This window comes from Myiozetetes cayanensis, unplaced genomic scaffold, assembly GCF_022539395.1.
Source record: "Myiozetetes cayanensis isolate MyiCay16 unplaced genomic scaffold, myiCay2020 scf17, whole genome shotgun sequence".
In the NCBI taxonomy this organism is placed as follows: Eukaryota; Metazoa; Chordata; class Aves; order Passeriformes; family Tyrannidae; genus Myiozetetes; species Myiozetetes cayanensis.
Genome location: NW_026087378.1, coordinates 13,541,135 through 13,560,680, shown reverse-complemented (window position 1 = coordinate 13,560,680; position 19,546 = coordinate 13,541,135). Strand labels below are relative to the sequence as shown.

The 19,546-nt window shown below is 43.5% G+C and overlaps 1 protein-coding gene across 1 annotated transcript; it reads left to right on the top strand.

Annotated features, from left to right (window-relative positions):
* The first annotated feature begins 198 nt into the window (after positions 1-198).
* SEC24A (SEC24 homolog A, COPII coat complex component) lies at positions 199-19,546 on the top strand. Its single transcript, XM_050312396.1, has 23 exons — positions 199-325; positions 4,198-4,722; positions 6,120-6,278; positions 7,625-7,702; positions 8,009-8,175; positions 8,431-8,603; positions 9,581-9,683; positions 10,446-10,572; positions 10,916-11,025; positions 11,411-11,523; positions 12,198-12,316; positions 12,937-12,992; positions 13,303-13,509; positions 13,791-13,911; positions 14,414-14,572; positions 15,066-15,239; positions 15,583-15,693; positions 16,079-16,254; positions 16,933-17,070; positions 17,727-17,831; positions 17,951-18,043; positions 18,580-18,683; positions 19,082-19,546. Exons 1-23 carry the CDS (start codon positions 241-243, stop codon positions 19,194-19,196), a joined length of 3,318 nt encoding a protein of 1,105 aa, XP_050168353.1. The 5' UTR covers positions 199-240; the 3' UTR covers positions 19,197-19,546.

The following is a 19,546-nucleotide window of genomic DNA, read 5'->3' as shown; positions in this document are numbered from 1 at the left end:
GCGTTCGGATGAGTTCGGCTGTGTCCGGATAGGTTCGGCTGAGCTCGGATCAGTTCGGCTGCGTTCGGAGAGAGTCGCCTGGGCTCGGCTCGGCCCGGCCCCGCCCCCCGGCCCCGGCCCCGCCCCCGCGGCCCCGCAGCGTCGCTCCCGGAAGTGCCACGTGTCGGCAGTGCGGCTGCGCGCGCGGCGGTTCCGGTGCTGAGCCCCGCCCGGAGCGGGAGCGGGAGCGGCGGCCGAGCCATGGCCCAGCCCGGGGCACCCGCCGGGGCTCCCACCCGGGCACCCAGCGGGGCACCCACCGGCCCGCAGCGGCCCTGCACCAACGGTGAGCGCGGGGCAGCCGCGGGGGCGGCTCCGGGCTCGTCCCGCTGCCGCCGCGGGCAGGGCGCGGGGAGGGGGTTCCGGGGCGGTCCGCTCGCTGCGGGACACCCGGCCGGGCTCGGCGGGGCCGAGGGGAGCGCGGTGGGACGGGGCAGGGCCGCGGGGGAGCGGTGTGAGCCGGGAGCGGGCCCGCCCGCGGTGCCGCCGAGGCCAACGCAGAGCGGCTCAGCGGGCACCGGCACCCTCCGTTCTCATCTCCGCTCCTGCCCAGCGCCCCGCCAGGGCCGGTGTCGCCCGGAGGTCCCCGTGGTGACAGCCCGGGGGTTGCCCCTTTGAACTGAAGGGCCCGGTGACTTTCCTCCTGGCGACAATTAGGATAACTTAAAATTAGGTACTAAAGGTGAAACCGAGCAACTTCTAGCCGGTGTTTTAAGTTAGGAATAAAGACATGCGAGGGCAGCCTTCTCTCTGCATCTGTTCTCCTTGTATGTGTGCAAATCTGTGCTGCTGTGTCTCCTGATTTCACACACACACACCCCCCACATCCTCTGCTCTTGCTTCCCTAATTATCCACTTGTGTCTCAGCAGCTCTGCTGCATCCTAAGCAGCTCAGTTATAAGGAGATCTTTGATTTTTCTTCCCCCCCCTCCTCCTTCCCAGCACGTTTATTGTTTTTCCTCGAAGTCGTCAGCAAAATGACGTTTCAGAGATAACTGTGGAGTCGCCTCTGGGGTCAGGGCAGTGGGAGCTGCGAGAGCAGTGTGGGGAGGGAGGCAGAGCCTGCACAAAGGGAGCCTCAGCTGATGGAGTGACTGAGTGGGATGATTTACAGGCTGGCAGGGCTCTAAGTTTGCTGATTTCCCTGGTGTCAGATTAAGCACATAATGGAAGTTCTGGAGAGGCAGTCGGAGGAAGAGGAATTTCAGGCTGCTCAGCTGTCAGGTGTATGAAAAACAAGGAACTGAAATGCAGAGCTATGCAAATGCCAGCTGAAAAAGTCAAAGAGTTGTTTAGGGTATGTTAGAGGTGAGGTTTGGGTTGCTGGCCTTTCAGATCAATGTGATTGCTCAAGCAGGGACTGCTCTTAGCACTGTTTAAAATTCATGTTGAGGAGGTGCAGCGATCCTTGACCTTTGACAGCTTCATAAAACATTGTGGAGAGTGCTGTGGTGGGGCTGGTGTGTGAGGAAAGAAGGCTGTCAGCAGAACGAGGGGTTGTTCTGTGGCTGTCAGCCCCTCCTCTCAGCTTGTTGCCTGCTGAGCTGTTTGCAGGTGACTCCCTGCCCGTCCACCAAGGCGGTGAATTGTCAGAGCAGCACCATGTGCTGACCAGGAGATTGCTGAGCTGGAGCATCGGGTTGCTTGGCAACAACCTTCCCCTCCTTCATTCATGTTTGGCTTCTAACAGGGCCAGGATCCTGCTCTCCTTTCACTGCAGGTTTCCAGCTTGCTTTCCAGTTGATAGATCTGAAGTGCAAACAAGAAGGAGGAACAATTCTTTTCGAACTGCTTTGCTATTTTGATGTGGTATCTTAATGTGGCACTTTAGGAGGTGCTTCAGAAGGATTGGAGTCACTGGTGGTGACTGATCCCATGGCAATCTGTTGGGATGTAACTTTCCAGAGTGTTTATCCTTGCATCTCCCTGGAGGTTGGAGAGCTTGTGGCTGGTGAAAGTGAGGTGCTGAAGGACTGGTCAGTTGTGGATATCACCTCACTTCTATTGTATCCTCAAGCAGGAAAACAGTGCAAAAGAGAGCAATCCAAGTACTCTTGATTCCTGTCTGGGCTACAGAGTCGTGCCTGAAGGTGAATAATCAAGTTAGGAAATTAATCAGTGTTTGTTCTGTGTTTTTCTCACAGCTTATGGCAGTGTTGTTGTGTCAGTATGTGTGTGTGTGGATGCAGGCAGAAGGTCTGGGGTCACATAAGAATTCCCCATCATCTTTAAAGTTACCAAGTTTCATTGACAGCGGGGTTTGTAAATCGATTGTTGCAAACCCACCTGATACACTGCAGGGTAGTTTTTGGAGGTGAGTCATAACAGCATTTACATCTTTGTGAGCCACCATTGATTGTAGAGAATTACTGATGGCAGAGATTTATGAGCAGCATTGTAAGGACAGTGGGTTATAACTGCATTTCCTAACTGAATCATAAATTGCGTGTTGAAATTAATGGGTGGGGAATGGACGGGGTGTACTTTTGATGCACAAATAACAGAGGAGTGAGGATGAGATCACTGGCACTGTGCCAGCGGATCTGTGCAATATTCCCTGAATTAACACCTGTCTGTGACCCAGAGCCTGAGGTTTCCTAGGGATTGAGGAGCAGAATGACCAGTGCAGTGTTTATCCTGAGAATTTCAGTGTATTCTGCATTAATTTATTGTTAGAGTAGCCTGAGTTCAAAGTTGTTTTCACGTGGAAATGTGAACTTTCTCACCTTTCAGAACTTAACTAGAATGTTTCAGTAGGAAACCAGCTGTCTGGTTTAATGTTAAATGGAATTCTGTGACTTGGTTCTGGTGGCAGCTGTTTCCAGTACTCATATGATAGAGATATATATCTATATATCTATATCCACTGTCCCAGCTAATATCTCTGGCAGGATTTTTTTAAATTTAAGTGTTGAATCCTGCAGGCATTTCTGGTCTAGAGAGTTAAATGCTTTTGTTCATCTAGGTTCAAAAAAAACTGTTCAAATGGTAACTAAATCTGGAAATCTGGGAAACAGTACAGGGTGGCAAAGAAAAGAACCTTAACTCTGAGCCATAAAGAGGTTCTTTTCTGCTCTCACATGTGTAACTGTGCGTGTGGAATGTCTCCAATATTCAAACTGTGTGTTTAGAGGACAAGGAGAGCCACAATGTGACTGGCTGAACAAAATGATACAACACTGGGAAGTGTTTTGGTGATTTTGAAGGGGTCGTGGCTGGCTGGGCCTGCAGTATCTGGTGCACTGTGCTCAGAAGGATTTCACTGGTGAATTTAGAGTCTCTCTTCAGGATGTCTGTTTTGTGGCAATGGCATGGACAACCTGTAGTAGTACTTTTCTTGATGGAGCTCTTATGGCAGTGGAAATCTCATGGGATTCTGTATCCCTGTGTTCCCCTGTAAAGCAGAAATCTGATGATGCCCTTGCTGGTGTCGGTTACTCTTTGGGGAGTTATTAACCTTCTTTTTTCTAAATGAGTAAAACTCAGTTCAGCTATACCAACCCACAGGTGCATAAAGAGCATCCTTAAACCTATCAAGTTTTATTTTCCTGACTGGTGAATGATTTTCTGATAAACTTACCCTTCATTCCATGTTGGGGACAGTTGGCCGCTCACATGAGCGGTATGTGTGTGAATAGCTCTCTTACTAAAATTAACTGCAGAAACTTTCATACATTGTCACTTGAGAAGCAGCGTGGTGACCTATGCTGGAGCTGGCTGGTGGTGTCTTTGTGGTAAGCTAAAGTTTAAGTAGGTGTCAGTCATCATGTGAAATGGAGTTATTACGCAACGGATCTTCCGCTTTCGGTCTGCTGATGTGCTGCTGCCAGCTGTGTGAGAGTGCTCCTCGGTGCTCAGCTTGCTTGTGGGTGTTTCTGAAGATTGAAGTGGTACCCTGTGTGAATTTCAGTCCAGGAGCATGGATGGTACTAGAATGCTTAGTGGTTGCAAGGCTACTGTAAAACAAAGCAAAGATCTAAGTGTCTGTAGCAAAATAACTGCCAAATTCATGGCCCCAGTAGCAATACTTTTGTCACACTTGGTTGTTTAAAGGAAAAATGGCCTGGAGACTCATAAAATCCTAAGGAGAACATCTCTTATTTGCAGAAGTGACACACCACACTGACTTCCTAAAGAGTGTAGTTTTCTTTCTTGCAGGCCCCGTGCAGAACCCGCTGATGCATCCACCTGATGGCCAGGGATACAACCCCGCGGCTCCGGGACCGTACACCCTCCAGGCGCCGGCCAAGGCTCCTCCACATCAGCCTCCTGGACAGTATAACTATAGTGGCTCTCAGAATGTTTCTCAATTAAACAATTATCAAGGACCTGGCCAGACTCTGAACAGACCCCCAGTGTCAGCGTTCTCCGGGTCACCAGCACCACAGACAGGTCCCGCTCCGCAAGTGCTGCCGCCGCCCGCGTTACAGAACTCAGCTGCTCTATCTTCTGCTGGAAGCTTTCCCCCTGGAGCCAGCCCACCGGTGCTTTCAAACTGGCAGTACAGCCAGCCTCCTGTGAGTCAGCCCCTTGGGGCTCAGACAAGCCATTTGGCTCATGGGACAGGGACAGGGCCAGCTCAGCCACCGTCGTCGTTGTCGGGAACTCCAAGTCCCGCAGGGAGTTACCCATATGCTGCTTCTCCGGGAGGTGCCCAGCTTCAGAACAGCTACATGAAGCCAGGTAACCATCACCTCTGGATGTCTTACCAGTGTGCATTTCTCAGTGTCCTTTTGAAACAAAGAGGATAGAATTGACTCTGCAGTGGCACTTAGCTCGTGGAACAAGACTCAAAGCAGATGCGCCCATCGGAAATACCGGGGTGCTTTCTGTGGGGTAGAAATGGAGGTTCTGGGCACAGGTTGGGTGTTTCAGGTGGCTGGAGCAGGTAATTCCTGGATGGTGTCTCACTGTTTTGGGACACTGTGTTTCTGTGACCTTCACCATTCCTTGGGGTGGCTCTTGGAGCATTAACATGTTTCAGTCCAGGACTTCGCAATTAAAAACTGTAGTTCAGTTTAGTGAGCATGGACTTCTTTTAGCATGGTTAGCTTTTCTGTAATCACTTGTTTCAGGTTGTTCTCTGAGCAGCCCAAGTCAGGCTGATGCAAAAAACTGGAGCATAGCCTGGAAAGAAAACTGAAAAGCATTCTGTGCTGTTGAAATGAAAAGTTCAGTGAAAAGCTTCCTCCCTCCAAACTTGCAGTTTTCCCATTTAATGATAATTGTCAGTCTTTAGACAGGTACTCTAAAAAGTATGAGACTGTTCCTACTGCTTGACTGCTGGTATATGCAGTGGTAAAAGCTTTTCTAACACTAAATAGCTCTATTATGCAACTTGTGATTATTGTGGAAACACGGTTAACACTCAGGTTTCTCTTTGCCAAACTGCTGTCTGTTGTTACAGAGGTTTTTCTGACTGAGCGTGCAAACAGGAATTAAGCACAGAAATAATTTTTCTTGTGAAGTGCTTTCAGCACTTAGAGACTTTTCTTAATGCTAGTTTTTTTGTTATATGCCTGACTAATTTTGTTATGCTGTTCAGAATGTCTTAAGCTCACAAAATTTATGAAACTGTTTCTGGCACTGAATTGGAATAACCAGTTTGTATTTTGTAGTTAGTGAGGAAAATGCTGGGAGATTTTGGCAAGTGGCAATATGAAATGCGAGCAAGTGTTTGGAATAAGCCAATTTTTATATCCTTTCAATGGTGAATCCTCCTGAGTGATTTCCCTGGTATTTTTTTTTAGAACAACGATCATTTTTAATTTAGCTCATTTGGAGATCACTCCAGACTCGGTGAAGAACTTTGGATGCTTTCTGTACCTCTTGAAAGTCTTGCCAACAATAGCAACAAAAAGCTGACAGATCAACAGCCACAGGAACCCAGCATGAGAAAAGCATGACAGAAACCACCTGAAATTGTGAGACCCTCTGCACACCTTAGGGTTTATGTCTCTCATGCTGTTTACCCTCTGAATAAGAGGAACATTTGGAGCTCAGGCCATGTGTTTTCCTAACAAAACGTAGGTGACTTTTCAGCTGGGTTAAACCCTTCCTAAAGGTTCATTTCTTTCCAGGATCTGCCCCTCCACCAGTGACTCAGCCTTTAACTCCACTCCACCCTCCAAGGCCACCTTTAGGACCCCCACCAGTTGGAGGTCCACCAAGGCCACCAACAGCAGTAGCAGGACCCCCTAATGCACAGTCTGTGCTAAATTCAGCTGCAAATAGAGAAGGTAAGAAATCATTTGCTCTTTATGTTGAATTCCAACATGGCAACTTGCTGTAATAGGCACCCTTTGAGGTCAAGCACATTGTTCTATTAGAGACTCAAATTGTAAGATTGGTACTAATGGAGCTAATAATTTAATCTGAAAGGAGCAGGTAAGGACCTGGCAGGAAGTAAAATACTTCCTGTAGACAGATGTTAATAAAATATAAAGAACTAACTAATTTCCATGTGCTGTTTAACATGGCCATGTCTCCCATGGTTGGTATTGTGTTTTTTCATTGTTGTGTTCTAAAATGGTAGTGAAATTCTGATTTCTCTGCACCCCTGACTGCTGTGGGGACCAAGCCTCTGCATAACTTCCCATATTGTTTTTTCTGCAGGGAGAGCTAAAATGGGCACCCTGCAATCCCTTGGTGGTTGTACCTTATTCTTCCCCTCTGTGTAAAATTCCTGAACACACAGCCTGGATTTGTTCATTTTCTGCAGGAACTTCCTGCAGGCTGTTAAGTGTCAGCTGTTGATGACAGATACCTGACTTTGTGTGTCTCCTGTGGGCCCTGCACAAACATGCCATTGTTTGGGAACTCCTCAGGGCTCTGCAGCAGACAGATTGCAGCTGGATGGTATTTAGTGCCTGTTGTAGATAGGGCCACGTGCTAGTCAGCAGCTTGATTTTTGCATATATAGTTTGTTCTGTCAGAGCTGTTGCATGTTCAGATTGACAGTTCTTGTGTGTGGTAGCTGTGTGAGCACAAGAATAGTAGATTCAGATTTGACTTAATTCAGAATGTATTCAGTGCATTAGGAACAGCTTTTGCTTGGAAAATATTTTCTTCATAATTAAGAAACATTTTCATAGCCCTGGAGAAATGAAAATGTTTAGTCTAGGAAGCAGGTTGACTGCTGCATTCTTGCAAGACTCAGTGTCTGATGTGAGTTCTTTTTCTGGGTCATCTTTGAAGATTTTAATGATAATAAAAATAATTAGAGAACCTACTTCTCCTTAGTGATAGATAATTGTATATTTAGACATAGCTTACCAAAAACTGTCCTTTGGGAGCACTCTCTGAATTTCAAGGTTTCTTTATCTCAGATGGAATTTCTGTCTTGACTGGTATGTGACCATATCAGAACTGTTGTTTTTTGGTGACCAATACTGGACCAAGGGTGCCAGAGAAGGGAATTTGGTGTCTCTGTGAATTATCAGTGGAAAGAGTTTGTCAGGGAAGTAGGTCCAAATTATGCTCACCTAAATATCCATCCAGCAAGTAGGATTTTTTTTTGCAGTTGGCTCATTAAAATATCTTCATAACTTGTGAATTTTTTTTTCCTGATTGTTTTCCTTAAAAGGTGATGCTGCATCTGCTGCCAGTGATGGGTCTGTGGTGCAAAACAGCTACGATGCAATAGAAGGTGGTGGCCTCATGGGTAAGGCCTGGGGAGTGAAAGTGGTTGTTATTATCATGTAAACTTCTAAGAGTCTGGGAAAGACAGAAGTTTAAGCATTTCTGCACAAGCACATGTGCTTGGTTCAGTGCCTGTGCTGAGGCTGAATAGGAGGTCTGAAGCACTGACAATTAGCATGTCTTTGCCTGTAACAGGCAAAGCAGGTGAGAGCACTTTGCAAACTTGACAGCAGTTGTAGTATTTACAGCTAGAAATTAAAGCAGCTCTCCAGCTGTACTGATGCCCTAAGATCCTCAGCAATGAAATCTTTGTCTGCTCTGCTTGCAGCAACTCCTCATCATTCTCCTGCTGCCCTGAATCTTAAGATGAACAGAAGTGTTGGGTATTCTTACCCTGCCTTACCCCCAGGCTACCAACATCCTTCTCCTCCTGGAGCACCAGGAATGCATGGAGCTGCTTTGCAATATCCAGATGGATCAAAACATTTCCACCAGGTAAAGACTGGCTGGTTTTTATCTCAGAGCTACCTGTGAGGGGTGTGTGGGTAAAGAAAAGTGAGGATTGAAACACAGCAGAGGGAAAAATTTGTTACATGCCCGAGTCCAAGTTTGTGTAACAAACATATCAATCCAGTGGCAGTTAATACATGAACAAATCAAACTGGAAGGAAAATGTGTTTACTTTTGAAATGAACTGTGGGTTTCAGCCAAATAATTGGTGTTAATTTCTGAATTTTAATTTGGCTCTAGCCTGCCCTGGGCACTAATCACTTAACTGCATCGATGGGTGGCCTGAGTCTACAGCAAGAAGGGTTAAGACCTGTGAATCTGCTTCAAGAAAGAAATATCCTTCCTACCACCCTCTTGAAGGCTCCTGTCCCAAACTTGCACGAAGACATCCAGAAGCTCAACTGCAATCCTGAGTAAGATCATCTGTTTGCTATAATTCATCAAAATAAAGAGAAGTATAAATTTCTGCTTATAAATGTAACTTTACAAACTATTTCCTTAACTCTGTGAGTAGGAAACACTGAAATTTGGCTTCATTGTGTTAAGATAAAGGCAGCAAGTGGGTTTAACTTTGAAGTTGGGAAAATGATCTGTGTAGAAAGTAGGAGGAAAAATATGTTGCTTGCAAGGCAGCTGTAGATAGGTGGAGTACAAAAACTTTATAGCTGGCAGTATGATTAAGATATAAAATAGGAATGAAGTCATTCAAGTGAGGTACCCCAAGAACACTGTGAATGGTGACCTCTGTATTGAAAATAACCTCTTAAAACAACAGAATAAATGCAATGTCAGACAGGAGGCTGCCAGCTGGTTATTGAAGTCATCTCTCTGAGGAGACCAACCAAACTGTGTAGCCAGGGACTCCTGCTTTGCAAATCTTTGGATGACAGAGGCAGTAACAGTGCCTTTGGGATGCTGTTCATGCAAACAGGCTGCACTGGATTTGCAAACCTGCCATGCCCATCTGCATTTTGCAGAAACCCCTGAATGCTGAGCCCTCAGAAAATGACTCTGGGGTTGTTTATAGTTACTAAGTTTTAAAACCACTTTTAAAACTTTACTAGTTTTGATTTGTTCCAAAATAACACTTTATTTATAAAGATTTGGTGCAACTCAGAACATTGTTTGGCTTAACTTTGACTTGAGTGACTAAAATGACACTCAACTGTGTAAAAAACATTTGCATAAAATAAAATAAGAACTCAAAGTATGTATTGTTGATCAAGCTCAGAGAAACAAAATGATGTGACAGAGATGGAGAAGATCCTTTATCTGGAAATGGAAATTCACCATCACCACCTCTAGAAAAATATACTACTGAATATAAACTACTGAAATCATAATTTATTTCCTGAAAGCCTCTGAAAATAACCCTTTGTCCTCCATGTAGGTTGTTCCGCTGTACCCTGACTAACATTCCTCAAACTCAGGCCTTATTGAATAAAGCCAAACTTCCTTTGGGGCTGCTGCTTCATCCTTTCAAAGACTTATCGGTATGACAAATATTCCAAACTTTAACTGCTGAAATGTCAACTGTGCCTTTGCCAGAGTCCAGAGCTGGACAGTGAATTATAAAACAAGGGCAGGTGTCTTGGCCCAAAAACATTACTGTGGTAATTGACATTTCCCTGTTCCACTCAGATCACTGTAATTTTTCTAAATTATTTCTCCCTACCATTTTTAAACCTTCAAGTCTCACTCCTTAATGAAAAAAACCCAACTCCCAAACCTTAAAAAAACCAAAAGTGTAGAGACAGCACAGCCCTGGAGCTGTGACAGGAGACAACACATCTGCCAGTTTATCTTGTCACGTATCAGTTGTAGTTATTGAATTCCTGTACCAAACCTAGCACTAATTTTAAACTCAATTGAGAGTTGACAAAGTTGGAGGGGTTTGGATGTCCTCGGATAGACAGAAGACTTTGAATTTAACAGTGCCTCTTTTAAACACTGGGTTTGGTTGTTTTTTTCACAATTCAATTAATTGGCTTTTTCTCCCCTGAGTTTTGATCTCTAGTGGCTGTAGGATTTGGTCTTAAACCATCATAAAATTCAAGATTTTAGAGGCTTGGAAAGGGAACCTACCCAGTCAAATCTGATAGAGCTCAGTTCCTACCTGTTACATTAAGGAGCTGTAGGGATGCTGTGAGGATGCACAAGAGTGCTCTGAGCAGCTAGCCAGGAAGCAGAGTGTTGCTGTAGGGGAACAGCTGCAGTGTGGTGATGCCTTAAAACAGGAGGCTTCTCTCTTCCAGCAATTGCCAGTGGTCACCTCCAGTATTATTGTGAGATGCCGTTCCTGCCGGACCTACATCAACCCTTTTGTCAGCTTTCTAGACCAAAGGAGGTGGAAATGCAATTTGTGCTACAGAGTGAATGATGGTAGGTTTGAAATGTGCTTATTGCTTTAAAGGGTTACAGTTCACCTGTCCCACCTTGGGCCTCTGAGTTTGTAACGTTGATGGCCAAACCAGCGCTGGGGTTGTTGGGAGTCCTGCTGGGGCTGGGAGTCAGAAGTGTTTCCCAGTGGCAGTGGTGTCACTAGAGAAGCACAGGAAGCCCAAGTGGTCCCCCAGGGTACCCTTTCAGGTGACAAAATAGCTACCCTGCCTCGTGTAGTTCTCCAAGAAGTGTTACCCAACAGTTACAAAAGATATATTTGCTTTAAAATGCAGCACAGCCAGTACTAGTGTGAAATACTAACATATAAACTTAACCTGCATAGTTCCTGAAGAATTCCTGTATAATCCTGTGACAAGAGTTTATGGAGAACCTCATAAAAGACCTGAAGTCCAGAATGCTACTATTGAGTTTATGGCTCCATCTGAATACATGGTAAGGCTTTATTTACTTTTAGTTATTCTCTCCCTTTGCTTCAGAAGGAAGTTAGAAAAAATTTTGTTACAGAGGATGCTTTCCAGCTCAGTAGAACAGTTTTTGCTTCAAGTAGTGCATTAGAGGACTCTTGGGGAGAACTTCAGATGGTTCACTTCTAAACATTTACAATGTCAGAGTTGTTCTGTATTTAAATATGTAGGTATCTGTAGGTCTTCTGGAAGAAAACTAGACTTCTGGTGTTACCAAATGAGAGGCAGATGGCATTCAGAAGTTGTAGATGTCATCTGTGTGCTGTTTTAAGAGTTTGAACTTGCAGTGGAATGAACAAACCTAATGGGACAAGTGTTATTTGAAAATGAAAGGTAATCTTTTCCTTGCCCAGCTGCGTCCACCTCAGCCCCCCGTGTACCTCTTTGTGTTTGATGTCTCTCACAATGCAATCGAGACAGGATACTTGAACACAGTCTGCCAGACCCTCTTAGACAATCTTGACTTGTAAGTACTTTTTTTTTTTCTTAAAATCTCCTATTTTCATTCCTCTTAAGAAATTTGTAATGGACACCAACGTGCCAGTCCTTCCTGCCTAGAAGAGAAATACCCTGGTGTTGGCCAGTGTTGAGTTAAAATGTACCATAAAGCTGCAGTCCTTTTTCCCATCACAGCTGCACCAGTATAAAAGATATATAAGATATAAAAGTATAAATTCTGAGGCTTGTTTTTCAGTCTGACTCTCCTATCTGCTTCACCAATCCCCAAAAGAATATAAACATCATGTTTAGGATATCTTTTGAACTGTATTTTTAAAAGCTGAAATTTAGATAAACATTTGCTGAAAGAAGTTATACAGCTAATAAACTTTTCATAAAGTACATGCTCTTTGAACTTACAGAGATGCTGCTTGGTATTTGGCAGTTTATTTCTCCCTTTTCCATTTCTGATTACCCTCTGCAGGTTTCTGTCTGTCTGTAGGTGACTCTACTATGAGCTACTTTTTTGTTGTTTGGGGTTTTTTTTAATCTCCACAATGATTTAGTCAAGCTCTTGCAGTGTAGCTGCGAAGCTACTTTGTAATAACCATGGAGAGATGCAGTGGATGTTTTAAAAAAACCACCAAACTGCCTGCAGAAATGAAATTTCATCTTGTTGAACACCATATGTCTCATTTTCAGGCTTCCTGGGAACACTAGAACAAAAATAGGCTTCATAACATTTGACAGCACAATCCATTTCTACAGCCTTCAGGAAGGTCTCTCTCAGCCTCAGATGCTTATAGTTTCAGATATTGAAGGTATGCAGAAATAAATTCTGTGATTAGCACCTACTAATGAGTGCCTGTTATGGCAGCCTTTAGAAACACATGTTTCTGGTGGGAGTTTGTGGGTCAGATCATTAATCTCTGGTAATGCCTGGAGGAGTAGCACACGTGTGTGTGTGTTTGGTTACAGAGTCATCTCCCTGATGTCTCCCTGAGCACTGCTGGGGCTGCTCATGACTTAAAACATGCGGACAGCCTTCCTACCTCCTAGTTTAATTTGGACAATTACCTGGGTTCCTCCTGAGGTCCCAAATACTGATGCTGGGTCCATTTCTGTAGGTTTGGTGACTGGTGCTTAGTGCTTGTCCTGCTGCCTTTCATTTCCAGTCACCTTTGGCTGCACGTGTGGGGCAGGTTGGAATGAACACTGGGAATATTTGCTGTGTGGTTTTACTTAACAGCCTTGATTATCCTTCAGCCCTGTCCATTGGTACTCTGACATGGCATTCTAGCCACAGGAATGCTTATGGGAAAAATTCACAGTTATATTTTCATGGGTTTATAAACTGACAGTGCTTTTTTCAATGGTTGGCAAATACAGTCAGGGAAGTGTTCTTTGAAGATAACTGAAATACCTTTTTTTTCCCTTCCAGATGTATTTATACCAATGCCAGAAAACTTATTAGTAAATTTAAATGAAAATAAAGAGGTAAGAGCTAAGAACTATCTTAAATAACTGGTGACATTCACATAGTTTGGGACATGTTTGGTAATTTTGGATTACTCAATGCCCCTGAACACCAACTGTTCACATGCCAGGTTTGAGGGAGAAAAGAGAGGTTTTGTCTATGTGACTCTGTAAACTTTAAACAAGGCAGTACTTCAGTTTCCTAGGACTTTTTTTCTTTACTACCTTAACATTAGAAGTGTTAATACACAATTACATAGTTCCATCAGCTCCAGAAAGAAGAAACCTCTGAAGACTCCGAGACTTAATCCTCGTGTTTCCTCACTTGTAGCTAATCCAAGATCTGTTGAAGACCTTGCCACAGATGTTTACCAAGTCCCTGGAAACTCAGAGTGCTCTGGGGCCTGCATTACAGGCTGCCTTTAAACTGATGTCCCCCACTGGAGGTAGAATCACTGTCTTCCAGACGCAGCTTCCCACCGTGGGAATGGGAGCACTGAAGCCACGAGAAGAGCCAAACCAAAGAGCAACTGCCAAGGTTAGGAAAGCAAAAAAAAAAAAAAGTGGAGGGAAGTGGCAGCCCTGTTCTGTGCATGTAGGTGGTTCTGGGATTGCCTGTTCTGGGTTCATTTTGTGGTTTCCTTGGTAGAAAAAAAACAAAACAAAAAAGCCAACCAGGCAATATAAACACAGATTAATTACTGATTTTTTTTTTTTAAGAGATACCTCTGTAATCAGTGGTGGAGAAGCAGTTATTTGTGCCCCTGAAAACAGGCTTGAATTTCCTTTGCATGTTGTAATTCTGCCCTGTGTTAACAGGACATACACCTGACACCATCGACTGATTTTTACAAGAAGTTAGCCTTGGACTGCTCAGGGCAACAGGTTGCAGTGGATTTATTTCTTCTTAGTGGGCAGTATTCTGACTTGGCTTCTCTAGGTGAGTCCTGTAAAGCTGTTGAGGGGGGTGTAACTCTTGCACTTTTGGCAAAGGCACAGAATCTACATTAATGTGTAGTGTGTGAACCTGATTTGAACTAATCCAGTGTGTCAGGATGCAAATTCATCCTTGCTGAGCAGTGACAGTGAACAGAATGTTATTTAGTTAGAATAGAAGTTACTTTCCTATCCTCCCTCAGTGAGTCAGGATTTCTGTGATACCAGTGTAAGTGGCTGAAATATTTTCCTCCTTTTTATGCCTTTTAACCATCAGTGTAATTGTCTTTGAAGTAAGTTTTATTAGCATTTTAATTATATTCTCCTCCATTTAACTAAACTTTCAAGTGACCAAGTACCTGCAATTTCAGGTCAATGGAAAATTATTTCACACCTGAAAGTACACACATACTTAAAGATATAGTTGTGTTACATCTGTGTCTGTGGTATATTTAAAGGCTGCAGCAACTGTCTGCACTCTCCAATGTGTGCTGGTTTTGTTTCAGGTTGTATATCAAGGTATTCTGCAGGTAGTGTCTACTACTACCAGTCTTACCATCATAAACACAACCCTGTCCAGGTGGAGAAATTGCAAAAGGAGCTGAAACGATACCTAACTAGAAAAATTGGGTTTGAGGCTGTCATGAGGATAAGATGCACCAAAGGTTTGAACTCACTTCCTTAGATTTTTGGGGGGTGGAGTGGAGAGGGAGTGGGTGCTTGCTGTTATTTGGGAATGTTTTGAATGGTATTTTAGCTGTTTTGTAACCTTAAATGCTCAAAAAGGTAGAGATGAGAAAAGTAAAATTCAATACTAGGGACCAGACAATTTATTAAGGACTGTATTTGCAGTATATTTTCTAACATCTATGTTCCATTTTACAGTAGTTAAAACTGGAAATTTTGTTGGACTGCTATTTCAGCAAGGGACTCTTTATAATCTAGAGACTTTCGACTGTTGTGCATTGATTTGCCTTGCTAATTCCTGCTTTCTGTTGGGCTTTGTGGATTCTTTGGATTACTCCTCTGTTTGGGATATTTACCTTTTCTGCAGATAGTGTATTTTGTGGAGAGGGAACACAGAGCCATCTACACTGGTGGCACGTGTATTTCACAGCTCTGAAACCCAACCTGACTCAATTCCTGCTTACCTTGCAGGGCTTTCCATCCATACTTTCCATGGGAACTTCTTTGTAAGATCCACAGACTTGCTGTCGTTGCCCAACGTGAACCCCGACGCGGGATACGCCGTGCAGATGTCCGTGGAAGAGAGTCTGACTGATATGCAAGTTGTTTCTTTCCAGTCAGCTCTCCTGTACACGTCCAGCAAGGGTAAGATGTGCAGGTGGTGTCACCTGCAGTGCTCACGTGAGTCTGTGTGTCCATTTATCAGCTGCAGTAACTTACTCAAACTGCTCAATTTAATATCAGGATCACAGCTTGGGCGTGTCATTGATATTGTTGCTTCTTCCAGACCACGAAGTTTCTTGGGAAATGTAGTTTTGGTCTGAAAATAAGTAGACTTAACCCAGAAACTGAGAACTAATCATTATTAAAAGCTACTGGAAATGGCCTGATTCACCATTTGTATGATGAATTAGGTTGAGCAAACAGTGGCATTTCAGTGTTTCATAAAAGAAGGATGTTGGGAGACACCAGTTTTCCTTCCCTGCAGGTGAAAGGCGAATTCGTGTGCACACCATGTGCTTACCTGTGGTGACAACGCTGAGTGATGTGTACCTGGGGGCAGATGTGCAGGCCATCACCGGGCTCCTGGCCAACATGGGTGAGTGTGCTCGGAGCCTGTGTGGATGTGCACGGATCCCATCCTTAAAGCTCTGTGCAATATTCCTCTAGGAGAAGAAAAAACCCCAAAAATCTGTTAGAGGAAAAGATTCCCTCTTTCTAAGAGTGCTTTCTAAGTAGAAACCCTAAGAGTTTTGTTTTTAGTGCTTAGCTTAAGCATCAGTAGAGCTGTGTGTGGTCACCTGGGCTTAGGCTGAGTCTGGTGCATCATCACAGAGGATGCAAAGGTTCCGGCTTTGTTTCGGAACCGCTTCCTCTGGAATGCAGTCAAAGCATACGGTCAAATGGGAAGAGTCACTGTACGTGAGTGTATTCCTGCCAGGGGAAAGCAAAGGCTCTGACCTGAGCTGTGTGCTGTGTTTCAGCTGTGGACAGGTCGGTGTCTGCCACGCTGAGTGACGCCCGGGACGCGCTGGTGAACGCAGTGATAGATTCCCTGTCCGCTTATCGCTCGTCCGTGCTGAGCATCCAACAGCCCGGGCTCACCGCGCCCCACACGCTGCGGCTCTTCCCGCTCTACATCCTGGCACTCCTGAAACAGGTGAGAGGATGATTGCTTGCAACAGGTTTAAAGTATTTAACAATATTTTCTTAATGTGTTTTTAATTGAATTTCTGTGAACTCGTACGAGAAGTAATTTTAAGTGTTGGACAAACTGGCTTTCTCTTTTAGAGAGAACTTTTGGATTCATACCTCTTGATTCGGAATTAACCATCATTTTCACACTGAGCTTGTTCATTTAAGAGTCTTCATAAATATTTGACCAAACCAAGTGGGAGGAGTGAGCCCTTGCTCAATTTATAGCTGTTGTTTTGTCCCAACAAACCAGGACTATCTCTTTCTTGTAAATCCAGACCTAAGATTCTGAACGTTGGAGGCAATTGTAACCTGCTCCAATGTTTATTAAGTTCCATCAAGTAGCATTTTTAAGGCGTATGTTAGAGAGACATATTGCAGGATGATTTCACCTCAGCTGCATTGGATTGATGGTGCTGGGTCATGGTTAATTCTAGAATCCAGAAATGGGAATAAGGAGACTTGGATGATTTGTATGGGAAACATTGAAGAGAACATAAAATAGCAGCAGTAAAATACCATAAGAAAGTACTTGCTGCACATCTCTTAAGACTTAAGTTGGAAATAAGCAATAGATGGTGTGTGAAATTCAGCTTCTCTGGCTTTGCTTTAATGGTTAAAGTCAATGCCTGACTGTTTGCAGAAAGCATTTCAAACTGGGACGAACACACGCCTGGATGAGCGGATCTTCACCATGTGTCAAGTGAAAAACCAGCCCCTTGTTTACCTCATGCTCATGACACATCCCAGTCTGTACAGAGTGGATACTCTCACAGATGAGGTGAGTCTTGGCACTGCTGCATGATCTGTCTGTTTGATGGCAAAGGTTTGTATGATGTGCAAATAACTTTGTGTTAAAAAGCTCCCACGTTTCCCACGTTAAAGCTGCAGAGTTAAAATGTAACATTTCATATTCTCCCACTTGTTGCATTTCTGCATTTGTTGTTTGGGACTGGACTGATGAATTCTGGAGAGAAGCTGTGCTCTCTGGGCATGGATGGATTGGAAAGGTTTTTTATTCATTTATTTAACTTTTTGCCTTATGTCATTATCTTGCTCTATAAATCACATGTACATGAAGACATCATAACATGCTTTACCCTCTGAAGCTTCCTTTGTTTTAAAATGGCAAACACTTCTGTGAACAGTGAATGTTTATGTAAAACCCTGAATAATTTTAGAAATCACATCTTTTGTAGATAACAAATCTGATATTCCAGTTCTAGAACTAATTAACTAATATAAAGTTGATTAAATACCCCCTCTCTAAATAAAACAATGGGATTTATTAGTAAATTATGCACTTGAAGTATGACTTAAGTTAAACTGAGAAAAAGGGTCCAGCTTCAGTATTCAGTGTAATATTTATTGTTATTTAACCTTCTGTTCTGTTTTGTTGCTGATGTGAACTGCTGGTTTTCTTCTTGCTTCTTTTAGGGGGCTCTTAACATAAATGACAGAACTATACCTCAGCCACCCCTGCTCCAGCTGTCGGTGGAGAAGCTGAGCAGGGACGGTGCTTACCTTATGGATGCTGGCTCTGTAAGTTGGGTGGTGGTGGAGATTTAAAAAATTTCCTTTTTGAGGACTCAAGATGTGTAGGAGACTGCTGAGGTGTGTTTTGTGCTGGACTGACACTGCTGTTGATGGGTGTCTTTCAGGTGATGTTTCTGTGGGTCGGGAAGAACTGTGGGCAGGGTTTTCTCAGCCAAGTCCTCGGAGTTCCAAATTATGGCTCAATACCACAGAACATGGTACGTGCTTGCTTTGCTGAACACCAGCCTTACAGTGCTGCCAGAACATTTTCATGACAGCTAAAATGCCACTGCTCAAATATCAGCCCTCTAGTCGTATAAATCCAGATTCAAGGAAAGAAATAATTGCTGTTACCTCTTGGGGTTTCTCCAGGCTGAAATGTTATAGAATATATTCCCACGAAAACCCAGGAAGAAGAGGCTGACAGTGATTGAGTTTCTCAGAGCTGTGGGAGCAGACCAAGAACACTTGCAAATAGTGAGCACAGGGGGTTAGTGGGGTATCCTTTAGTGTCTGCAATAAACCAGGCATCAATCACAGCTCACTCATCATCGTTCTGATAGCTAATTGCTGATAGCAGTTTAGTGCTCTTCACTGTTTGAAGCCCTTTCAAAGAAGACAAGACTGAAACTATACATCACAAAACCTGCCTGGGTTTTCTTTATGCCCAGTTAGTTGGTGTATTCCAAGTGTTCATTCTACTGTTTTCCTGAAAAACATCCTGTTTGTATTAATGAAACCCTTTGCCTTTTAGACACATCTCCCAGAACTTGAAACCGCAGAATCCATCAGAACACGAGCTTTTGTTTCTTGGCTGAGAGAGCAGAGACCTTTCTTTCCTATATTATATGTAATAAAGTAAGTGGGTTTTAAGTCTTCTTTAGGAACCTGTTAACGATACATATTTGGATATCATGTCCTGAACTTCCTTAATGGAAGTCTTAATGATGGTGTGTGCTGTGCCTGACAGATTTGACAACAGATATGACTGGTTGTGAGTTGTCCTAAAGTAGAATTTCCACAGACTATAAAAGACTAAATATCACAGAACAATCTTTAGGTAATGTCATATGAATGAAGCAAATGCTGGTAAGTGCCCTTACTAGGATTAATCACTTTTAAGGGCTCTTTGAGATGCTCTTTTCATATGTCCTTAAGCTCTTGAAGTGTTTTGCCTGTAACTTTATTAATGTATGGCACTGTAGCTCTTGGCAAATGTTTACTTCACTCAAACACTTATATTTTCCATTTTTAAGGGATGAGAGTCCATTGAAATCAAGTTTTCTGCAAAATATGATTGAAGACAGAACAGAATCAGCCTTATCATACTATGAATTCCTCCTTCATATACAGCAGCAAGTGAATAAATGAAACACTAGCCTTTGGCTCACTTCTTTAAGGAGAGGTTTTGCAGTAAAGAATGATTGTGCTTGTAATATCTTCATTAATTCTGTGGCCTGAGGCAGTTGATGAGAAGTTCTCACTGTGATTTCAACGAACTAAAGCAAATAAAGGACCACATCTGAGAATCAAATGTGCAACTACATAATATTGTACCTTAAAAAAAAATCAAACTGTTGGAACTGGTTGAGCACCTTTAATTTGCTGCAAATCGTGTTTTTACTGTAAGTAGTTGCAGCATGAAGTACATTTACAAAGGCAATACTGAAAAGGTGAAATACATTTTGTAAAATAAAGAGTTCTTTGTTGTTCAAAATGTA

Bases quoted from the DNA above. Each gene is read 5' to 3' on its own strand.
- SEC24A (XM_050312396.1), top strand. From the start codon at position 241: ATGGCCCAGCCCGGGGCACCCGCCGGGGCTCCCACCCGGGCACCCAGC. The intron at 6,279-7,624 runs GTAAGAAATCAT...TTTCCTTAAAAG, and splicing joins TTCAGCTGCAAATAGAGAAG to GTGATGCTGCATCTGCTGCC. The intron at 17,832-17,950 runs GTAAGTTGGGTG...GGTGTCTTTCAG, and splicing joins ACCTTATGGATGCTGGCTCT to GTGATGTTTCTGTGGGTCGG.